The 22,450-nt window shown below is 36.8% G+C and overlaps 2 protein-coding genes across 5 annotated transcripts in view; one reads left to right on the top strand and one right to left on the bottom strand.

Annotated features, from left to right (window-relative positions):
- Positions 1–22,450, bottom strand: part of or40a1 (odorant receptor, family 40, subfamily A, member 1) — a 617,996-nt gene that overhangs the window by 112,835 nt on the left and 482,711 nt on the right. The window lies entirely within an intron of this gene.
- cuedc1b (CUE domain containing 1b) overlaps positions 1–22,450 on the top strand; it is a 49,791-nt gene that overhangs the window by 4,042 nt on the left and 23,299 nt on the right. Inside the window, exons 1-2 of one of the 3 annotated variants that reach the window (XM_068213558.2) lie at positions 13,204–13,434; positions 20,073–20,691. In XM_068213558.2, coding sequence (XP_068069659.1) covers positions 20,395–20,691 — 297 coding nt within the window. In that variant the 5' untranslated portion in view covers positions 13,204–13,434; positions 20,073–20,394. 3 annotated transcript variants of the gene reach the window in all.

Raw genomic sequence — 22,450 nt, 5'->3', positions numbered from 1 at the left:
AAATGCTGTTCCATCACATGTTATGAGTCGTGGTTAATGCATGTGGCTGCAGTTGTAGCAGCCTCGGCTTTTGGACGCTGCAACCTTTGAACTCCGGTAAAGAAAAAAGCGGTTATGTCACACTCACCCGCCCAAGCAAACAAGTGACATGCAACACAGAGGTAGCCCCGGTTGCCAGGTATGTGCAAAGCACTTGATATGCAGTTCAAATCCAATCCTGCCTCCAATCTTAAGTGCTAAATTCAATGTCATGCTTTATCATAATATCACAACTCACAAGACAATCTTTCATGATAAATCTCATCACGATTTTAGCTTAAAGGTGTATACTTCTGCGTCAAGTGATTGGCATAACCCACAGCGCATGCCTTGAGCGTTGTTGTACATTTATACTTCTGTGGGCTGTTTTTGTTGCTCTGCAATAACACCTCTGAAATGCTAGCTGGCAGTAAGTTTTTATGTTTCTGTGTGTCAATTTTGTTTTTTCTGAATGCTACCGTAATATAGCAGGCGCTTAAACTCAGTCATTTTGAGGTGGGAACCAGTGGCCATGCAACAACTTTAATCATAAGGTAAACACAAAACAAGACTTTCCATCTGGACCTCCTTCACTGGACTCAACACGTGTAAACACTCACACCAACAGGTTTGCGCAGCTCTCGGTCCCGCTCACACTCGTCAGGGCTACCAAGCCGATCAATTACAAAGCTCACGCTACACGTTGTTGCAATGTGTAGTTACATTTTTTGAGAGATGCGCGTCAGTATTGGTGGCAACCATGTGCAGGCTGTGCCGGAGCATACACGTGCGCTTAAGGCAGAAGTATAAATCAGCATTTAGTCTCACAAGATCTCTTCACATCCCTACTGACTAACTATGCAAAAATTTTAAGTAGATATAATCTGTGCAATTCTGAAATCGGACTACTATTTGACTGCTTTTTGTGTCACTTTTCTATGAACTACAATTGTTTACTGTGTCATGATGCTGCTACATCTAAAGGCATGTGAAAATGCAGCTTTTAATAATGTTTTCACTCCGTACCTTGTGGAGTTTCAGCACAAGAGCGCTCCATGGCCTTCAGCAGAGATTTACTAGTGATCACAGAGCCATGCATTCTTAACAAGATGTGCATAACAATTGCAGGTTTTTGCTTAATCAATTTCAATTTCAAATCGATTTATATCGTGCAGACCTAACTGTAGTTTTTCATACATATAGTGCATCCTTACTGAGAACAAACGTAGTTGTTTAAATGGACTGAATTTTTATATTCTTCTCACTTTTTTTATGCCAAGTGTGCAGGGAGTGTGTACTTTCAGTGACAGTCCTTAACAAATGTTTTGCCTAGTTCGTCCCATGGGACAATGGCAGACTTTTGTTCCTTCTGAGGCAGATGGCCCAGAAAAGGCCTGTTGAGATCATCGTCACTATCATTATTAGGTTTATTGAGCCTCAACAGATGCACTTGTGCAGCAACCCTTTCTCACTTCAGCAGGACAGTATTCATGTTGAGAGTGTCAGAGTCAAGTCAGCCTTTTTCTTTTCTCCTTTCCGCTGCCTCAGAAACCCAGTTCCCTCATGTTGGCTATGGCTTTGGAACCAGGTCAGTAGAAAGGAGGAAGAAAGAGGAGGAGGGGATTGTTAAGCCCTTATGCCACTTGGTTCAGTGCCTGTCTGACTGATTCTTGACCTAGAGTCACAAATAACAAGGCTTTTTCCACAATAATAGTGCGGATATAAAGTTCACAAACAAGCCTTTTCGAGATCTCAACCAGAATGAATGCAGGAACAGGCATGAATCAAACATGACCTGTTTTGTCTTCCTATTCAAGCGATTTTTGCCAATGAATAGCTGTGTGGCATCTTTCCAGTCAGTGATGCATTCAGATAGATGCACATCCCATTACAGATTGCAGTGAGTTACTCGCTTTCAAGCCATGAATTATTCTCTTTTTGCAGACTTCACACTTCTTTCATTCAGAAACACATACGAGCAGCCAGACGCCACAGACGGCTTAATTGATTGTGCCTCTGTCTAAGGTCTGTTTTGCAATTAGTTTTGCTCTTGTCTTTCTGCCAAGGTGTTAGAGCTGACTGGCTCACTTGAGAACTCGTGGAGGCTTTCCAGTTCCCCTCCACCCCCCCCTGGGTCTGTTCTGTTCATCTGCTTGCCGAACAGTCGTATTTTTGCGTCTGGCTGCTCCATTTGCCTTTTTTTTATTTAGTTTATAATCTCCAGACCTAATATTGTTATTTGCTATTTGTTAACTTGATTTTTTGTCTGTTTATGCCAGATTAATTTAGCACCCGACAGAGCAAGCGTCATCTTTAATCTGCCAGGCGGTTTAGAAGGAAAATAACGACCTGATATTTGAGCATCCTGATTTAGCATTCTTTTGATCATGGCACGCACGGCTTCGAAAAGATCTTCTGTCAACAAACCCATGTTTTTTTTTCCTTCCTCTCTTCGCTCTTGGTGAAAGAGTGCTTCTCTCGCTTCTGTTTTTGTCTAGTTTGCTGGCCTGTTTGTTATCTATTTTAGCTTGTGCTGATGTTGCTAGATAGTTCCCATCCAAAAGATGGCTTTTACAAGGTATCCTCAGATGACTTTAAAAGCAATTTCTGCCATAGAATAAAATTTGTAAATTGCTGAAAGAGATTAAATAAATGAGATAAAAACCTTCTGTTGTGGATTATAACAGTGGTTCTTAACCTTTTTATCATCGTGGACCGGTCAACGCTTGACAATTTTACTGCGGACCGGGGGTTAGGGGATGTGGGTGGTAGGGGTGTTGGGTACTCGGAGGTTCGTAGATTGCGAAATTGGGGCGCTCAGGTGACCAAGATGTAAGCAAGAGAATACGGTCATTTTTCAAAATAAAAGATTGTTCAGACTCAAATAATAAATAAAACGGAAATAATTAATGATTTTTGTTTTGTGCGGTCCGGTACCTATTGATCCACAGACCGGTATCGGTCCGCAGCCTGGTGGTTAAGGACCACTGGATTATAGTTCAATTTCACCAATTCTAAATCATGCCATTTATAAACAAACAATACTCATTTGTGTGCATTAGGGACAAAAATTAAGCCAACTTAAACATTATTCACATAAACAAATAATCAGCAATACATGTTTACTTAGTCTTTTTCATTTTTTTGGGGGGGGGGGTTTGTTTACGAGGCTGTCTAAAAGCGCTAGTGGTTTCACTTTCTCTAACGTTAGATATTTTGGACTATTCTGAACTCAGAATGAAGGAATTACTTTATCAAGATGTTAAGGTTATATGGGTTAGTGAAGAATAAATATTAGAGGTTTGAATTGACTATTTGTTTCATATCGCTGATTAACCTATAAGGCCTAAATGTAAGTTTGGTTTTATTTTTTAGGACAACAGTATCTCCAGCAGAAAAGATATCCAAAGATGTCATTACACATTTGAAATCTGTGTTTTGGAAACTAATGAAGATAGCAGAAGTCAATGATTCATTTGTATTATTTAGTTGGACATGTTTACTGTTCCAAAATATTTTAAATGTTTCTCAAAACAAAATGTATTGGCTGTGTCCGAAATCGCCTACTTCTCATTAGGGACAGTATTTAAATTTAAATTAACTATTTGAGCGAAAGAAAAGTATGTTCTATACAGTATAAATGTGAATAGTATGAATGAGCTCGGACGTACTACGGATGCCATTTTGTCATCATCACGTGACACACCCGCTTCACTTTTATTCATGAATTCTCTCGCAATGCATCATGGGATAGTGTAGCGTCCATCAGATGCGTACTTCAGAATCTCTTAATTCTTTTCGGCTATTTTAGGTCACATAGGTACTTCTTGCATACTGTACTTCTCTGCTCGCATACTGTTTTTAGCGTGCTATGGAAGTATGTGATTTGGAACACAGCCATTATGTTCAATCTTGGAAAAAAAAAGTTTTTGTTTTTTACCCAGACATTTAAAAGAATAAAGTTTTTACAGCAGTAATCACAATATCGTGAAACTGTGATATTCTTTTCCAAGGTTACCATACCGTTAGAATCTTATACGGCCCCATGCCTATTGGTAACATTTCAGAAACTTCAAGGCTGTACGTGTTCATGTATGTGTTATTCATTGCTTCATTTTATATAATCACAGACAATACAGTAGGCTATTTCACATTTTCATTGATCTGCAGCTATCATGTTTATAGAATGTTCGTAATTAACATTTTTTTAACAAGTTGGCCTATTTATGTGTATAAAGCATCTGTTTTGTAAATGATATGTGAATGACCGGTATAGCTTTACTGTGACATTTCCTCGAGCAAGAATGACACTGACTGCAACTTTCTGTCCTACAACACGCCTACCAAAAGAGTGCCACTGGTACCATTGGGCAGTGGAAACACAAACCTGATAAAGATCACTCGTTCTGTACCATATCGAACTGAACCGTACCACTCAGTGAAAAAGAAACATAAGTAAAGGACACATATGGTTATGAATCTGATCATTATTAGCAAGTGAATTTGTTACATTATTTGACAGAGTCAAATTATAATTATTCAGTTCTTAGATTCCCCTTATGGAATAGATTCTGAACTCTCGATTCTCAACACCTTTGAATGGAGCAATTGATTAATTTTGGATTTGATCCTTCTCCCAACTCTGCTTTTTTATTTCATGACAGAAACAATCTTTAACACTTGTTGTTGTTGTTTTCCTGTGGTTTAAATTATATGTTCACACTTTAATATCAAACGCAATTTGATGTTATTAGAGTTTTATAAAATATTGATCACATCTCACACTGTGTTTGCCAAAAATGCAATTTTTCTCAGAAGTCCTTCAGCCTGACATCGCTTGGCCGTCTGTCAGATTTACTATTATTAATCCAAATTGAAACCTGTCTGCTAATGCTCTGGACCGAGCCTGTGAAAACACAACATGCAGGCTTTAATTGGCCTTTATCAGCTGTCAAAACAAGTTGAGTGCAACCAGTTTGTACCCACAATCAGGAGACCGGGAGCCTGCTACACTAATGTAGGTCAACGCCCAAAATGTGTCCGAATTCTTTCCTTGACTTATCATTGTTTTGTGCCCATGTGGGTCACTTTTAGTTTCTAATTGAGCATGCTTATTTTTGCCAATGTTCTTGTATTTAATTTGACATTTTTCCCAAATTCATTTTTAAAGGTTAGTTCAACCAAAAATTCAAATTGTTATTAATTTCTCACCCTCAAACACAAACTCTGTTTCAAACCCAAGACGTTGTTCATTAAAAATTATTTAGAAATAAGAGCTTTTTAAAATAAGAGCCTAATCTGCCATAGTCAGTAAGGGTCCCAGCTCATTTAAAGTCCAGAAAAATACCAAAATAAAATCATCAAAACAGAGCATTCAGTGCTTTAACTAAACTATTATCAAGCTACGAGGATACTTTTGCATGCACATAAAACAAAAATAACTTTATTCTACAGTTTCATCTCCTCAGTAACAGTATAGGGTGCATATTCACAAGGGTGTTATGCCTTGTGTTTATAGAAGTATATTTAAAAAGAAATACCAGATAATCCTTTATAGAATCTATGAAAAATCTGACCTTAAATTCCTTTCTTTTATGTTGTAAATTAAGCATATATTCTGTGTAAATTTATTAAATTTATTTGCTGTGATCTTCCCTAAACATTGGTGCCAAGTGCACAGAATTTATACTCTTGAAACTTTAAAATACACTTAAACTAAGCTCAGTCATTAATGATGCCTCTTAACTAAATCAGGCTTGCTTTCTGCGAGCGCTGCTTGGTTTTAAAAGTTCACGACATTAGTTAGGCTAATTCTTTCTCATCTCCATCAAGATCTGCCAACTTGAATCCATCTCTGTCTAAACGATAAGAGCGAACAGAGCTGAATAATGCATGTGAAAGTAGACTTCTCACATCCATGTGTCCCGTAATATTTAAAGCACTGTAGCATCTGGATCTCCACTGGCCTGCAGACAGGATATGATGCATTTCTCTTCCCATAACTCACATCTTGAGTTGGATCTGGAAACCATGTGAGTTATTGACTAACCCGGGCCAGTTTGCAAAATACTTGGTTCAGGAGTTCATTGCTGCAGCCGTTGCCAGTTGTTTTCTTGTTTTGTGTCACAGGCGTATGTACCAATTTTTTATAGATGCAGTTTCATTAATCTATCAATTTAAAACAAATGCTAAGTGTGTTTGTTTTTTAAATTGAACTCACAATCGCAATTCTGCAAAAAAATAAATAAAATAAAAAGTCAGAACTGTGAGATGATACTTTACTTTTAGATGATTTTTAAATGTAGTTTATATTGTAGCTTTACCTGCGTCCATTGTTAGAAGAAAAGAAGCAAATATAGGGCGTCACGGTGGTGCAGTGGGTAGCACTCTCACCTCTCAGCAAGATGGTCTCTGGTTTGAGCCTCAGCTGGGTCAGTTGGCATCTCTGTGTGGAGTTTCCCTGTGTTGGCGTGAGTTTCCTCTGGGTGCTCAGGTTTCCCCCTCAGTCCAAAGACATGCGCTATATGTGAATTGGGTAAGCTAATTTGTCCATAGTGTATGTGTGTGAAATGAGAATGTGTGGGTGTTTTCCAGTGATGGGTTGCAGCTGGAAGGGCATCCGCTACGTAAAACATATGCTGGATAAGTTGGTGCTGTGGCGACCCCAGATTAATAAAGGGACTAAGCGGAAAAGAAAATGAATGAATGAAGCAAATATAAATAGGTAAATTTTTATGGGTGCAGATGAACAACAAATTTTAAATAAAATTCTCACACTTGGGTTTGTTTGTCACACTTATATCAAGTAATGGAACTTTTGCTATAGTTAAGTGCAACTGTTCATTTCAACACTGATAACTTTTGTTTAGTGCGGTCAAACTATTAATCATGATTAATCGCATCCAAAATAAAAGCACATTTACCTTTAGGGTTGTCAAAATACTGGAATTCGGTACCAATTGATACTGGAATTTTTAAAACGTCCATTTTCTGCAAACTTTTGAGCGCTGCTTAGCTCGTTCTTGAACACTGCTGATTTGCCATTGTGTTCTCGTGCTCAATGGTTTAGAAAAGTCAAGGTTTCAAAAACCACAATTTTATATATATTCTATGTATTCTGTTCAGTATATGTTAGTTTGTTATTTTTTGTGATTTTTTTTTAATTTTTTTTTTACAACTATTTTTATTTCATTTTTTAGGTTGTAATGCCTTTTTTAAGATGTAAAAAATATCTGTGTATTTGAAACTTATGAAGATGTTTATGAAACTAATGAAGATAAAAGAAGGCAATAATTAATTTTAATTATTTAGCCTGACATGTTTATTAGTCTAAAATATTATAAATGTGTTTTAAAATGAAATATATACCTTTCAATGGGGGGTAAAAATTGTAAATACAAACAATTATTTATTTCTATTTTGCTACTATTTTCATAGGCTGTAAGACACGCCGTCCAGTGGTAATGTCTGACTGACTTTATTAGATGTTTTTTGAGTTACTTATTGCCTAGTAAGTATAAGCAGGCAAACTGCTCAAAGTCCCATACCCTTTGTTTGTCCGTATGTCACACTAGATGTAATTCAGATTTATAATAACAGATTTATAAAACACATTTCACATGACTGCCTTGCATCTGCTCTGACTTTTTTGTTCATAATGTTGGCAGCAGCAAGAGAGAGTGAGTTGGTTTTCTGGAGGAGTAAAATGGTGCTCTGGCTCCCACTAGTATATATAGAAGGCTTTCAGATACAGATCATAGTCATGTGAAAAATAGCTCTTTGGAATGAACGGCCTGGGCTTTGTGCAGTCCGTGCCAACTCTGAGCGCATGCATTTACGTGCACTGCAAGTCATCTCGGCTGTGTTCTTCTTCACTTCACAGCTCTTTGATACGGGGTGTTAGTGACGGGTCAGACACATACTTCACAACAGGAAGTGAGAGTCTTCAGCAGGAAGAGTAAGTGGAAAGTGGGATGTTCAGATTTTCAGCTGACGATTCTGCAACTATAACTATATACTGACTGACTTAAGGTCTTTGTTGTGTTATATACACTTCTGAGATGTATAGTTCGACAAAATAGTGTATTAAATAATATTATACATATAAATCTTACTTCTTTTTTTTTTAGATAACATTGTAGTATGTTACATTAGGCATGTGAGAAGGTTGTGGTGGTTCTGAGGGCTTTGTTTTAGAGCATCCTGTTCCCCATTTCCTGTCTCCAGGGATCCCTGATGGGAGTTGAAATAATACAGAAAGAATTCCATACTGAAAAATTCTGCCTGGCAACCTAAATATAGTGTTGGTTATGAGGAGGAACTATGGACAGGCCAAGAATAATGCTGAGAGTTATAGATCTTGAAATCTAACTTGAAAGAGTTTCTTTTATTAGTAAAATATAAACATTGTGATTTAATTGTAAACTTGCTGCAGTTTATTGTAAATATACTGGCAATCAACTGCTCCTGTTCAAGACCTTTATTGTCATTTGTAAAATAATTCATAGTTTTTTTACTGTTTTACTTGAGAATGACAGATGAGAAAAGGGAACAAATATAACTCATTAGGACTATATGAATTATGTAAAACTGCATATACAGTTATATATACACTTGTATAAACTACAGTTATATATGCATATACAAAGCCAAAATTATTAGCCCCCCTATGAAATGTGTTGCTCAACAGAGAGATTTTTTTCCACACATTTTTAAAAATATTTTTAATAATTAATTTCTAATTTGTCTGTGCCATGATGACAGTAAATAATGTTTTTATAATTATTTTGCAAGATACTATAGCTGCGTCCCAAATGGCACTAAGCATGTATGTACTTATACACTTACACACTCAACAGCATAGTATATTTATGTAGTGTCGTCCCAAATGGAACACTAATGTTTTTTTTACTAAGCAGAAATTCAAACCGTTTCCCTGATGACATTTGATGGTTGAATAATTAGCAAAATAAATGACCAAAGTGCCAATTAAAACCAACCATGAGTATAACCACATTCACTATCAAGACGCGGAATAATTACTGTCGTAGGAGAATTTTGCTTTGACAATCCAAAAGAAATAAAGTAATCCAATATCAGTGCCCAAAAGCTCCACCCCTTCCGCTCTGCGAGCAAAGTAGCGGCTGTCAAGTGCGTGTAATGTCCAACATTCCACAATTCATTTTAATGGTCAAATAAGTGCATCATCCGGGCATTTAAAGTGCACTAGAATTTCAGTGTTAGTGCTCTACTTGCACTATTTATACTACAAAATGGCGTAGAATAGTGCATAAGTATGCGATTTGGGATGCACCTTATTATTCAGCTTCGGTTATGTTAACTAGGCAATTCATAAAGGATAAACAAGCAAGTTAATGGATTACATTGATTTGTTATTTAGATAATCATAAAAATAAAATCTTAATAATTTAAGAATTGATTAATATTAAAAATAATAATAAATTCACTGTGTAAAAATTGTTTTTAAAAATATGTTTTATTACAGCTAAAGTAAAAGTTGAAAAAAGCTTTGTCCCTGGCCTGTTAAACATAACTTGAGAAATATATTTGAAAAGGAATAAAACATTCACAGGAGTTAATAATAATTATTATTAATAATAATAATAATTTGAAACTTATAACTTAAAAATGTAACTTTAAAACTAATAATTTCAGATTTTAACTGTATATAAGGTTTTGTATACAGTGAACAAGTAGAACAAGAATCACTTAATGACTATTTAGGGATCACAGTGAATCTGTGTCTTTCTAACAACTAGAGTTTATCTGTTTGTCAGGATTTTTTTTGTCTTTTAAGATATAAAACAAATTGTATGAGCATTTAATTAATTAATAGTCGTAATAGTAAAAATGAGTTAGTTATTAATTATTAATTTATTTAAATTAATATAAATTTTTAGTATCATTTTATTTTGATGGTCCCTTTAACTAATTTTGTTGAATTTAAGTTACATTGCATCTACATGCCAACGAATTCTCAATAGAATATAAGTAGTTTGGTTGGGATTAAAGTTAGTTGGACTTAAGTTGACATGTACTTGCAAAGTTTTTTATAGTCAGTTAAATGTCTGTTAAAGGAGCAGTATCAACAGATATTAAGCAGTTTACTAATACTAGGATGAGAAGTAATTGGCATGCATCTTTGAGTCATCGAAATGTGCAATAGGGACCATCAAAATAAAGTCTTACCGTATTTTTATTAATAATGATTCTCTGTATGTATGTATGTATGTATGTATGTATGTATGTATGTATGTGTAAAAAAAAAAACTTTAAAATGTACTTTTATACAAAAAGAGGTTTGTGTGCAAACTTAACTCGTTTCAGAAATGTAATTTTAGAAAAACCCTAATAGCATGTTTGAGAAATATCAATACTGAACTGCCACACTATAATAAACACTTATCCTAGCCCAAGGATTTTCCAGACATTGCAGTTCCCTTCTGCTTATTTCTCGGACTTGCCATCACTACTAGCCAAATAGCTCATACTCTTAGAAAGCCACTGTTGTTTCAGTGACCTTTCTTGTTGTGTGTCGTCAAGGCATTGCAGGGTCTAAGCCGAATGAGTAAGTAGATGCAAAACAGGCGCTCAGTTTAGTAAAGGACTAAAACAATACCTTTTCACTCAGAACACAATCCCCAAGCCACTGAAATTGGCCACGAGAGGAATTTTCCTCAAGCATTAAAAGGTGCTTCACTTTTTAGTCCCTGCAAGCACTGAACATTTGTACTTTTTTACACCAGTATTTTCATTTAACATGCAATTATTATTTTAAGCTCTTTATCTTCTTTATTATTCAACAATATATGCAGTTATTAATATATTGACCTTATTTGTCACGTACCAATGGCAGCAGCCATTGAAATGGTTTTGGCCTGAGACTTCTGATCTTATTCACTTTCCCTGAACTTTGTTTTTTTTAATTTCTTTTTTTAGATGTTAAAAACAGCTTGTTATGCTGCATAATGTTAAAAATGGATATTTCCTTATTATAGTATTCTTCTTTTTATGTAGTCATGACATGAACACACTTTTTTGTAGAGCAAGTAGTTTGACCATTTTCTGCCCTTTATTATTTCTATAGTCATATTTTCCCTTTGCGGAATAACGTCAATAGTATGACCAACACTAATTTAATTTGTTGTAAAATTAATTTTTAAGTATTTTTTAATTTTTTTTTAAGTATTTCACATTTAGTTGCACTTTAAAAAAAATAATCATTAGTAATTTTAAGCATTCAGGCACAATAATTGATAATGTTTGTACCTCTGTGGGTGAGCAATCTGTCCCTTACACAGACGCGACCTTTGCCCCAAAATGCATCTGACCATAGTTTCTGAACTGAAATCTCTCTAAATGTCCAGGATTCGGGTTTTACTTTTGCTTTCTAAAGTTACCTTTGTACACGTTTTTGCATCACCTTTTTGCAGCTGCCTGCGTGTGCACTTTGGGACGATTTTTAAGGTAAACTGCGGTTTGGAAAAGTCTTTTTTTTTTTTTTTTTTTTTTTTACTTTATTTTAAGCATTTTTATATATATGTGCCAACATTGGCTCATACTTTAGACAAACAAATGACAATATAAAAGAAAACAAAATAAAAAAATAAGAAAAAACACACATCATAGTCGCAGAACTTACAATCAAAACTAGAGAGGGTGTATAGTTGAAACATTAGAGGGGTCAGTGGATTGCTCTTGAGAAGTGGATGTGTCAAATAAATCAAGAAATTGACCCCAAGTAGCCAACATTTTTCTCGTGGAGCTAGTTCATAAAAATCAAGTCAAGGTTTTAAAACCGCCAAAATTTTCTGTAATATCGTTCCTGAGGTATGTGTAAGATTCCAGCAGAAAAGATATCCAAAGATGCCGTTTTAAATTGTAAAGAAATCTGTGTTTTTGCAACTAATGAAGACAGCAGAAGTCAAGGATTTATTTGAACTTTTTAGCATGTTTGGCATGTTTACTGTTCCAAAATAAAAAAAAATAATAAAATGTATTGTTTTCGAAGGGGAAGTAAGTTTTAATTTTTTACCCAGACATTTAAAAAGAATATATTTTAGAATATATTTTTATCCAAGGTTATCATACCGTCAGAATCTTATACGGCCCATGCCTAGTGCACACAGCCACGAGAAAAACATTAAATGATTGATCATTTAATAAACGACTCAGTCAAACTTTACTATATACACGGAGAGAACAAAATGACACATATTTGTTAGAACTAGCTAGTCAACTAATTTGACAGTTTAAATAATCTACACTTTTTTTTCTAGTAATTATTTAAATTTTAGCAATGATGTCTATTTTTTTATTCAATTTTTTCTTATATTTATTTCTCATTTGCTTTATATTTTATTATTTATGTTAATTTATTACATACTTTATACATATCTAAAATGCTTTGGCAATACTGTAAACGTCAAGCCATTTATTTTTTTATTTGTCGCATGTAGTTGACCATTTATGTGCTCTGGGTAAAAGGTGTGTTTCAATCTGGCTAGTACTGCAAGTACATTTCAAACCTGTGGGAAGCACTGTACTGGATTTACCAATGCCTTTGGACCAGTATTGATCTATTGTATTCTATGCAGATACAGTACTGTTTATCTCAATCAATATAAAATGACAAATTATTTTCAAATAGAGCCAGAGAAACAGAGAAAATCTGTTATCTGATTCTTTCTTTTTTGACTGCTTTACTCGCGTGACCACAATTTTATCGCAGGCTTTTCAGTTTAAAAATCATATTTTATAATATCATAGGCTGACCAGATGGCCCTGTTTTCCAGAAACAGTCCCATTTTTTTTTATCTTGTCCCCAACTGGTGCTGTTTTAATTAAACACAGGAATAAACTAAATGTATTGTCCCAATGTTTTAAAAACTCATAAATAATCCTAAGTGAGATTTCAATGCTATTTTGACCATTGCTCTACAAAATGTCCCCAGGCTGCATCTCAGTAATATGGTCACCATGTAATGCAATTAATGGTTCAGCCCAAGTGCATACGCTTTCGTATCGGTGCACGGCGGAGCATCCTGTTTACATCACAAAATGTCTCCCTTGCCAACGAGAGGCTGGCGAGGGGTGCTGGGTCCTGGCACTGCCATGTGGGCTTGGCTCGGGCTCGGCTGTGTGCATTGTTGTTCATAGAAGCAGGGATTTCTCTGCCCTGCACTGAGCGAATGGGAGGGTGGAAATGGGGCAGCCGAGGAGGCAGGCGCTTGAGATCCTAGAACATCACAGCAGAAGTTGCTCCGCAGACTTGTGCATTTTTGGCATTCCTGTTTCGCTTTTTAACTGAAAGCAGATATGTGGAAAACTTAGGGCCTGTAGATGTGGATAGCTGTGGCCTGGGGTTGGTCAGGATTTTCTTGAACCGTTCTGAAGGTAAATGAACCATTTTGGATAAGCGTTGTAGCTGTTGTGGATAATGACTATCAATTTGTATACATGCTAAAGAAAGCATTGAAAATATATATATTAAAAACCTGGAAATGCACATTTTAAGATGTTAAAGCAGTCATTAGTATTGTTTAAATGAATACAGTAATTAAAATTAAAGTTTGTTTATTAATTCTAATCCTTTATCAATTTATTTAAAAGGTTTATTTTAAATTAATATATTAAATATTTTAATTAGTTAAAATTTATTGATGTGGCAGGCTGCTGGATTTTTGCGTAACGTTATTATATTCACACTAAAATGACTAGGGATGCCCAAATTTTCAGCAGCTGAAAATTCTCACAGAAAAGCGGCTAACAAATTTGAGCCGAGGCTCTGCTGTGCTGCACTGCTCACAAGTGTTCAACGTGCTGGTTTCACTCTCACTCCAGCCATAGTCATTTTGCAGTGTGATTCAAGCGTGGACTCCACTGTCGACTAGCTTGCACTTATAGCGTGGTCAAACTTCAAAAATTAGCTCAATATTCAACAGTTGATTTTCCTGCTATGTACCCATATACTCATCTATACATGATTCACACATGCTCACTAGAAAAGGACATTTCTATGTAGTATACTTCTTCCTGCTGCTTGCAATATTGCTACTGTGTTGTCATGGCAATGCTGCTAAAATGTCACCCCTAAAACTTGTTCATTGTAAATTAGGGTTGCACGATACTGGAGTCAATCGATACTGAAATTAAAAAAACGACATTTGAGCACTACTGAGCACATTCTTAAACAGCGCTGATTTGCCTTTGTGTTCACGTGCTCAACAAAAATGTGTTTGACCAGGGCCGGAGTGGGACTCCTTTTCAGCCCTGGAGTTTCAAGCCTCAGACCGGCCCACCTCAGTTCACGACTGACTATATTAAAATAAGGTCATTTCCAATTCAGTTTCTAATGACACTATCACGTCATTTTTTGAGAAAACAGCTGCTTTAGAACTTCAAATGTCCAACAACCCTAACAGTATTATATGTCTTAACAATAAAAATGAAAACATTACATTACTCTAACGAGGATCGAACCCGGGCCCGCAGAGTCTTAACCTAACGTGCTAACCGCTGGACCACAACAGCTGTATGGAGTAAGGAGACACAACTAAGTTTTATCATCATTAAAATAGATTAAAAAAAAGAAGAGTTGCGATAAAATAATGAATAAAAAGGCTGTGGTCAAGTAAATAAATAGGGACACCGGCCCTCGCGGCCAAAAAACGGACCGGCCGACCGGGAATTCTCCTGGTCCTCCCGATTAGCCAATCCGGGCCTGTGTTTGACCCTGAAGGTCATCTGTTCACCAAACTCATTGCTGTTTACTGAGTTTAATATGGGTGTCACGATCCTCCAAATCCTCGATTCGATTACATTTTCGATTCTAAAGGCACGATTCAAATCGATTTTCGATTATGAATAATTAATTAATTAATGACCAATTAGTTATTTGTAGCCGACCGTTTAAACTACCTGACCTGCGTGGTCTTTGTTTTACCCATAAACAAATCATACAGTAAATGAATAAAGGCAAGATACACACATAATTACCACCTGTCACATAATTACCACCTGTCAATCATTTTTTCTGCGGGACTCGTGAATAGGCAGTGATCTGTGTCGTTATAATGGCATCGGTAAAAAAGACGCACAACCAACAGGAACCAGCCAACAGTATCTGAGGTGTGCGCTAAAATGACTAAGTACAAGTGTCTGAAAGATTGAAGCAGTCTACTGATCCTCTGACTGCCTGAACCCTCTCGAGCCCATGGCTGTGTGTGTGCGTCTGTTTCTGTGTGTGTGTGTGTCAGAGGTAGAGAGGAAGGAGGGCTGCTCAGAAATGCTACACGCCACTGTGGATGTCAAATCGTTGTCGTTTTAAAATGCCATTTAAAAACAAAGACAGTGTAAACAGGGCCTGAGTGTCTACTTTTCGCGAGCGGATTTGCAACGGGGGCGGGCGGAGGATCGCGATGCCGGTGTTGTCTATCGGACAAACCCTAATACGTACATAGCAGAGCTTGCAAAACTGTGTTGTTTTTTTTTGTCGACAACACGAACGTTGTCAACATAAATCACTGGAAATCCGAAATGCTTACACACCGGCGACTTCATTAAAAGAGGAGAGGATTTAAGCTCTGTCGACTGGTCTCCTGTATCTGCAGTTCAACAAGCACTTCAACAAGCCTGTTTTTTCCCGCTTGGCAAGCCAAGCTGACGTGACATGGGGGCGTGGCAGCATAGACGATTCTATTTTTTGATTCGATAATCGAAATTGAGCATAAATTTCGATCGATTTCGATTAAAAATCGAAATCGTGACACTCCTAGAGTTTAACCACAGATACTGGGACACTGGAGTATTTTAAAGCTGTGTTTCATCAGCGGATTGTTCGTATGTCAACTTTTAGACAAACCAGCTGATCGACGTGACTTTGAAGCGCTCCTGTGTCTAGGTATGGGACAATAACCGTTTTCAAGGTATACCGCAGTTTGGAAAAGTCAAGGTTTTAAAACCGCCAAAATTTTCTGCAGTACCGTTTTTATCCTTTTTTTTTCCTTTTTAGGACAACAGTGTCTCAACAGAAAAGATATTCAAAGATGGCATTTTAAATTGTAAAAAAAAAATCTGTTTTTGAAATAAAGACAGCAGAAGTCAATGATTCATTTGAAGAATTTAGCCTGACATGTTTACTGTTCCAAAATATTTTAAATGTTTCTCAAAATAAAATATATTGTGTTCAAAAGGGGAAAAAAGTTTTTTTTTTTTTTTTTTACCCAGGCATTTAAAAAGAATATATTTTAGAGCAGTAATTACAATACCGTGAAGGTGTGATAATCCAAGGTTATCACACCGTCAGAATCTCATACCGGCCCATGCCTACCAGTGTATCCGTGGTTATCTTAGTAAACAAGGGTTTGTTCGGTGAACTAATGACCTTCAGGGCCAATCACATTCATTTCTGTTGAGCATGTGAACACAATGGAAAATCAGCGCTGTTTAAGAACATGCTCAGTAGTGTTCAAATGCTGGTGGGAAATGGATGTTTTTAAAATTTCAGTATCGATTGGTACCAAATTTCAGTTTCGTGACAACCCCACTATAAATTGAATTATTATTAATTTAATTGGCTTGTGTTTTTTTTATCTGTAAAGTGTAAGTTATCGGCTTAAAATGTAAAGGTCTTACTAAATTACTTTAATATTATTTAAGAAAATAATAACTATTTATTACAAAGCATTTTCCGTTTAGGTTTTCAGCCAAGTACATCCAGAATTTTTGATTTTCGCACAGAATTTGCATTTTGGTGCATTCTTTAAAATGACTACCTTTTATTGGTCAGTATTATAATAATCTGTACAGATTCTGAATAATGTACAGAAATTATATTGAAACAAAGAGATTGGATTAAAAAAGGATTTTAAAATTATTTGAAATATGTAAACAACTTCAATAATTAAAAACAAATTACTTCAAATTTGTAAACCCAGTGGTTTTCCAAATAATTCACTTATAATATCAGTTTTAAATTGTGTTCATAAAAAAAAAATTATTAACATGCCTTTTAAATTTTAGGCTTTGCATTTGAGGCTAATCATGTCAGGGGCTCCTTAAAGATTGAATAACCCTATTCTAGGCAACCTGTTTTCTCTGTTTATCTCTCCAGGTACTTTAGTTTCACATAATATAATTATTTTAATACAAATCAATACTTCATAACCCTTTTAGTGAGCAAGAAAATACAGAGTCTATGCAACACTATCCTATACAGGAAAAGAAACATTATGCTATTTTATTATGCATTTAATTACAGTATCTTCTCTACAGCAAACTTTTTTAAAAAATAATATAAAAGACAGGGTTTTTCTCTTTCTCCCTCTCAAAACGTTGTTCAAAATATCAGTGCAGTTTCATAAATTGTTTAGTGCTCATCCAGCCTGGCCTTACAAAGTATTGAGGTGAACACTGCCTGTCTTTTTCTTGCTCATGTGTCTGTGTGAGTTCTCTCTTTTATAGTGGCATGATGAGTGTTACACTAGACTTCTCTCGCCACAGTTCCTCCAAGCTAGAGCTGTTACTGAACTGGACTGATGTTATGTGATCACCAGTCCCTTCTGAGGCCAGTGCTGAGACCAGATGGTCAAACTGTCACATGACCTACTGGACCAGGGCTGTGCTGTCACTGTATACTTGTATTGATCTGGTGTATTTTTGTGCCTTGTGATTGTAAATATTTGTATCCTTATGCATTGTGAGTTTTGCTGGTTATAGATTAGGGTTTCACAATGTATCGTTTGAGCATCGATATTGCAATGTGTGTGTCTGCTATAGTCACATCACAGGATATGCAGTGTTGAGTTGGGATTATAGATTATCATTGGTTAGGTAACTTCTTATGCATCAATTATGTGCTCCAAACTTTTTCTTTATTGACACATTCAATTTGCCATTGTTTGCAATGTTTCCAAATTGCATTGTTAATCTTTTCTCACCAAATTTTAAAGTCTGTTTTATCTATTATTTTCTGTAAAGCTCCCTCTGAACATGTCATGTTCACACTAAATGATTATAATAGACGTTTAAAGGGATTATAGGCAGCATCCTTAATTTATTCTCTTAAGTAAGGCGAGATCATCACTTAAGTATCATACTTAAAGGGAAAATTAGCTTTTTTGCTTTACAAAGCTTAAAGCATAAGTACTTTTGTATCTGCCGATCACTACGACAATTTTTATCCGTTTTTCTGGATTCAAACCCAAGCGATTTTCGCTGGCGTCAAGCAGAAGAGTATTCAAAATCACTCCTTAAAGTTGTGTAGCGCCATCTAACGTCAAGCTTCTGACACCACGCTTTTAACACAGAAGCAGAGGAAGAGAAGAAGTTTACACTCTTGTTTAAGTTACTGGTGACTCGAACAAGCATAGATGGTTCAAGTAGCAGCTCCAGCTCTAGCGATAAAGAAATGATTATTGTTCACAGTGCAGTAAGCACTAATAATAAGCATTAATAATCTTCAATGTGCGCTCGCATTGACAGTTGTGCGCTTGAGCGCCTCCAAGTACTGCGTACTGTAACTTCAACAGCTCCGTGCACGTGAACAAAAGTGGCAATCTGATTGGTGGAGAAGGTTTAGACGCGGCACGTCAAAACAAAAAAATGAGCATGAGGTGTTTTTTTTTTTTTAATTGACGCTTTTGCGCCTCGCGTTTTGTGCGTTGGTGTGCACGATCACATTGACGCCCTTTATTTAGTCACAAGGCGTTAAACTTTGATGGAAAACGCGAGCAAAAAAAGTCTCGGTGTGCACGTGTATAGGTGAGTGTATAAACTGTCAGTGAAAATGCAAAAATATCAATATATATTAATATAAGTTTTTCCTCTAATAAGCCCTTAAAAACATTTTCATCTGCTTATCTGGGGCCGGGTTACGGGGGCAGCAGTCTTAGAAGAGAACTCCAGACTTCCCTCTCCCCAGACACTTCCTACAGTTCTTCCGGGGATACCAAGGCGTTCCCAGGCCAGCCTATAGACATAGTCCCTCCAGCGTGTCCTGGTTCTTCCCCGAGGCCTCCTCCTGGTGGGACAAGCCTGGAACACTAGGTAGATGTCCAGGAGGCATCCAAAACAGATGCCCGAGCCACCTCTGCTGACTTTTTTTGATGTGGAGAAGTAGCGGCTCTACTCCGAGCTCCTCACGGGTGACAGACAAACTTGTCCTTTCGGTCATGACCCAAAGCTCATGACTATAGGTGAGAGTAGGAACGTAGATTGACCGGTAAATTGAGAGCTTTGTCTTTTGGCTCACCTCCTTCTTTACCTCATTGGACCAGTACATTGACTGCATTACTGCTGCCGCTGCACCAGTCCTCCTGTCAATCTTACATTCCATCCTCCCCTCACTCGGGAATAATACACCAAGATATTTGAACTCCTCCACATTGGGTAAGGACTTTCCTCCAACCTGGAGATGGCAAACCACCTTTTTCCGGTGGAGCACCATGGACACGGACTTGGAAGTGCTGATTCTCATCCCAGCCACGTCACACTCGGCAGCAAACTGGCCCAGTAATAATAATAATAATACCAGTAGTATTATAATTATTATGAATACATTTATATACAGTATATAGTTTTATAGTGTGCCAGGGCAAGAATAAAACTATTGGCCTGACCAGACCAGACCATAAATTTAGTATAATAATTTCCATATGTAGTATTCTCATACCCTTCTTGTTATCCAGTTCTTTGATTTCTCACACTCTTTTTTTTTTTCTTCTTTTTTCTTTCAATACCCCAGACTCTGACTCCAGTGACTAGCTTTGTTTTTTTGGTCCCTCTTTCCTCTGCTCAATTCTGTCTGTGTCATTATATCTGCGGATGTCATTATACCCCTCTCTCAGGGATAGATGACTTTGTAGCAACGTGTGTGGACTAAATACAGGCTGGTTATTCTCCAGAGCGAGCCAATGAGAAGCTTGAGTTCAGACCATTAAACGGCTGATGCTTGTCAGCCAAAGGTTTTCATAATGAACTGTATGGTTTCCGACCTCATCTTGTTAACTGCTCATTTCTGTATTTGTTTTCAGTTTGAGCAGAGCTAATGGGGAGATCACGCAGTGGGACACAAAGCTAAAGCGCTCAAGACCAGACCGTCTACTTCCCTCGTGCCGGTGACTCCGTGCTGTCGTGTTGGATGCAGCTTAACAAGCAGAAGAAGAGAAGGAAAGGATTTCTCTCGCTCCAGTGGACTAGATTCTTTATAGTATGATGAAAAAGTGAACTTGCATACTTCCACAAACCAAAGAAACACGTGAGAGAAACACACAGAGAAGTTTTGTGGGAGACATCAGACACCATCGTTTCCCTTGTGGCGTGGTCGGTCTGGAAGGAAAACGGGGCTCCTGCAGGATGACCAGTCTTTTCCGACGCAGCAACAGTAATGGAGGGTCTCGGGGTGGCGGGGGCTCGGCTGCAGGCGAGCTCAACAACTCTAGGCCCAACCGGCAGGTTCGACGGCTGGAGTTCAACCAGGCTATGGAGGACTTCAAAACCATGTTTCCTACCATGGACTATGAGGTGATCGAGTGTGTACTGCGCTCCAATAATGGTGCTGTGGACGCCACCATCGACCAGCTCCTGCAGATGAGCATTGACGGGCAAGGCTCAGATGACAGCTCAGATTCAGATGACAGCATCCCGCCAGAGGTCAGTGCTTTTTTTTGAAAGTGCTTATAGGTTTTGTTTAGACTCGCTATTAAGATGAGTTTTGTTGATTCAGTCACAAAAGAAAGTGCAGGATTTCCAAGGGTCAATGAGTTTGTGAGTCTAGGGAACAAAATGCTCAGAAGTCCTAGAAAATAAATATGCATAGATGGTGGCCCTTTAAAGTGCTTACAATTATTTTGTGGAAGATTGAAAAAAATCATATTATTCTCTTCAGTTTGCTAATGGGTTATTTCGCCAACACTTTGTGGCCTGCGCATACTAGCTTGCTTAATTTACAGTAGTTATGAGCATTTACACATTATGTTAAAGGTGCAGTATGTAAGTTTGACACCCAGTGATTGAACTAGGTAATGCATTCCTGGATCAAAACAAACGCAAGCGCAGGTTGCCAGACTGAGGTCCAACAGGAGCGAAGTCTAAATTCTGATTACAATCGTGTTCTATATAAAAGCAACGGCACCCAATAGACCATGTATACAGTAGTTTTTGTTCTTACGAACACCTTGAATTGTTATGTAAGAAACGGCTTCTATTTCTTGCAACAACAACAGAAAAATTTTACAATGATCACCTCAGGTACACCTCATGTGCTTTATTCAGTGTTAAATGCTAATAATGTGAGTTTGAATCCTATTTTAAATTACGTTTATTGCCAAGCTACTGAAAACAGCAGCAGATAATTCACCTCAGGTCTTGAAAAATAAAATAACCTATTTGAAATTAAACTTTAGAACTGTGAAATAATGCAAACCAATGCATATCAGTGATTCAGCATGTACATTCATTAATGTTAAAGAGGGTTAATATGTATTAATTAGATTATAAACCTTACCACGAGTAAGTGCATATTCTGTGCTTCTGAATGGCTGTATTTACATTTCTGTCGTATTTTGTCTGGTGCAAACAGCCAAATTGCTTATCACTGCGTATTTCATCATGTAGCATGTTGTTAGGACACGCGGTTTCAATGTAACCTGCTCACCTAATGTTTACGTTCGTAATATTTATATTATTTGCTAATATCATGTGGAATCTCATTTTAGGGCTGTTGCCATCCACCAGAGTTCGCATTTCGGTCTCTGACGCATGCTTTGAAAGCCTTTCTGAATGAATGAATGAATGAATGAATGAATGAATGAAAAAAATACATTGTTTACCAACAAGGCAACCCGGGGTGTTGAAATATAATTGGCTAATGTGGCAGTGGGCAGGTTAAAAAAAAAAAAAACAAAGGCAGACCTTCCGGCATGTTACGCACATTTTTTTAAAGCAAAATAACTGACTTCAGCATTGTTTTTCAGATAAACAAGTGTCACTTAATGTTTCTTAAATATCTGCAAACATAATATGGTATTTTTATGCTCTAGAAGAGTCAAAACCGTACATACAGCACCTTTAAATGTACTTTGTGTTGTATGTTACCATGATGTTCATTCGCAAGCACAAAACAACATAGACAAACTGAAAATTATAATGTCTTAAACGCAAATTTCAAGATATTTTTCTTAAATGTAACCTTGCTTTCACTTGAAATGTGTCCCCACATTACATTTACATTTACATTTAGTCATTTAGCAGACGCTTTTATCCAAAGCGACTTACAAATGAGGACAAGGAAGCAATTTACACAACCAAGAGCAACAATGAATAAGTGCTATAAGCAAGTTTCAGGTCTGTAAAGTCTAAGAAGGGAAGTATTAGTAGTATTAGTTTTTTTTTTGTTTGTTTTTTTTTTTTT

Source organism: Danio rerio, chromosome 15, assembly GCF_049306965.1.
Source record: "Danio rerio strain Tuebingen ecotype United States chromosome 15, GRCz12tu, whole genome shotgun sequence".
NCBI lineage: Eukaryota > Metazoa > Chordata > Actinopteri > Cypriniformes > Danionidae > Danio > Danio rerio.
This window is presented reverse-complemented; position numbering and strand designations above follow the sequence as displayed.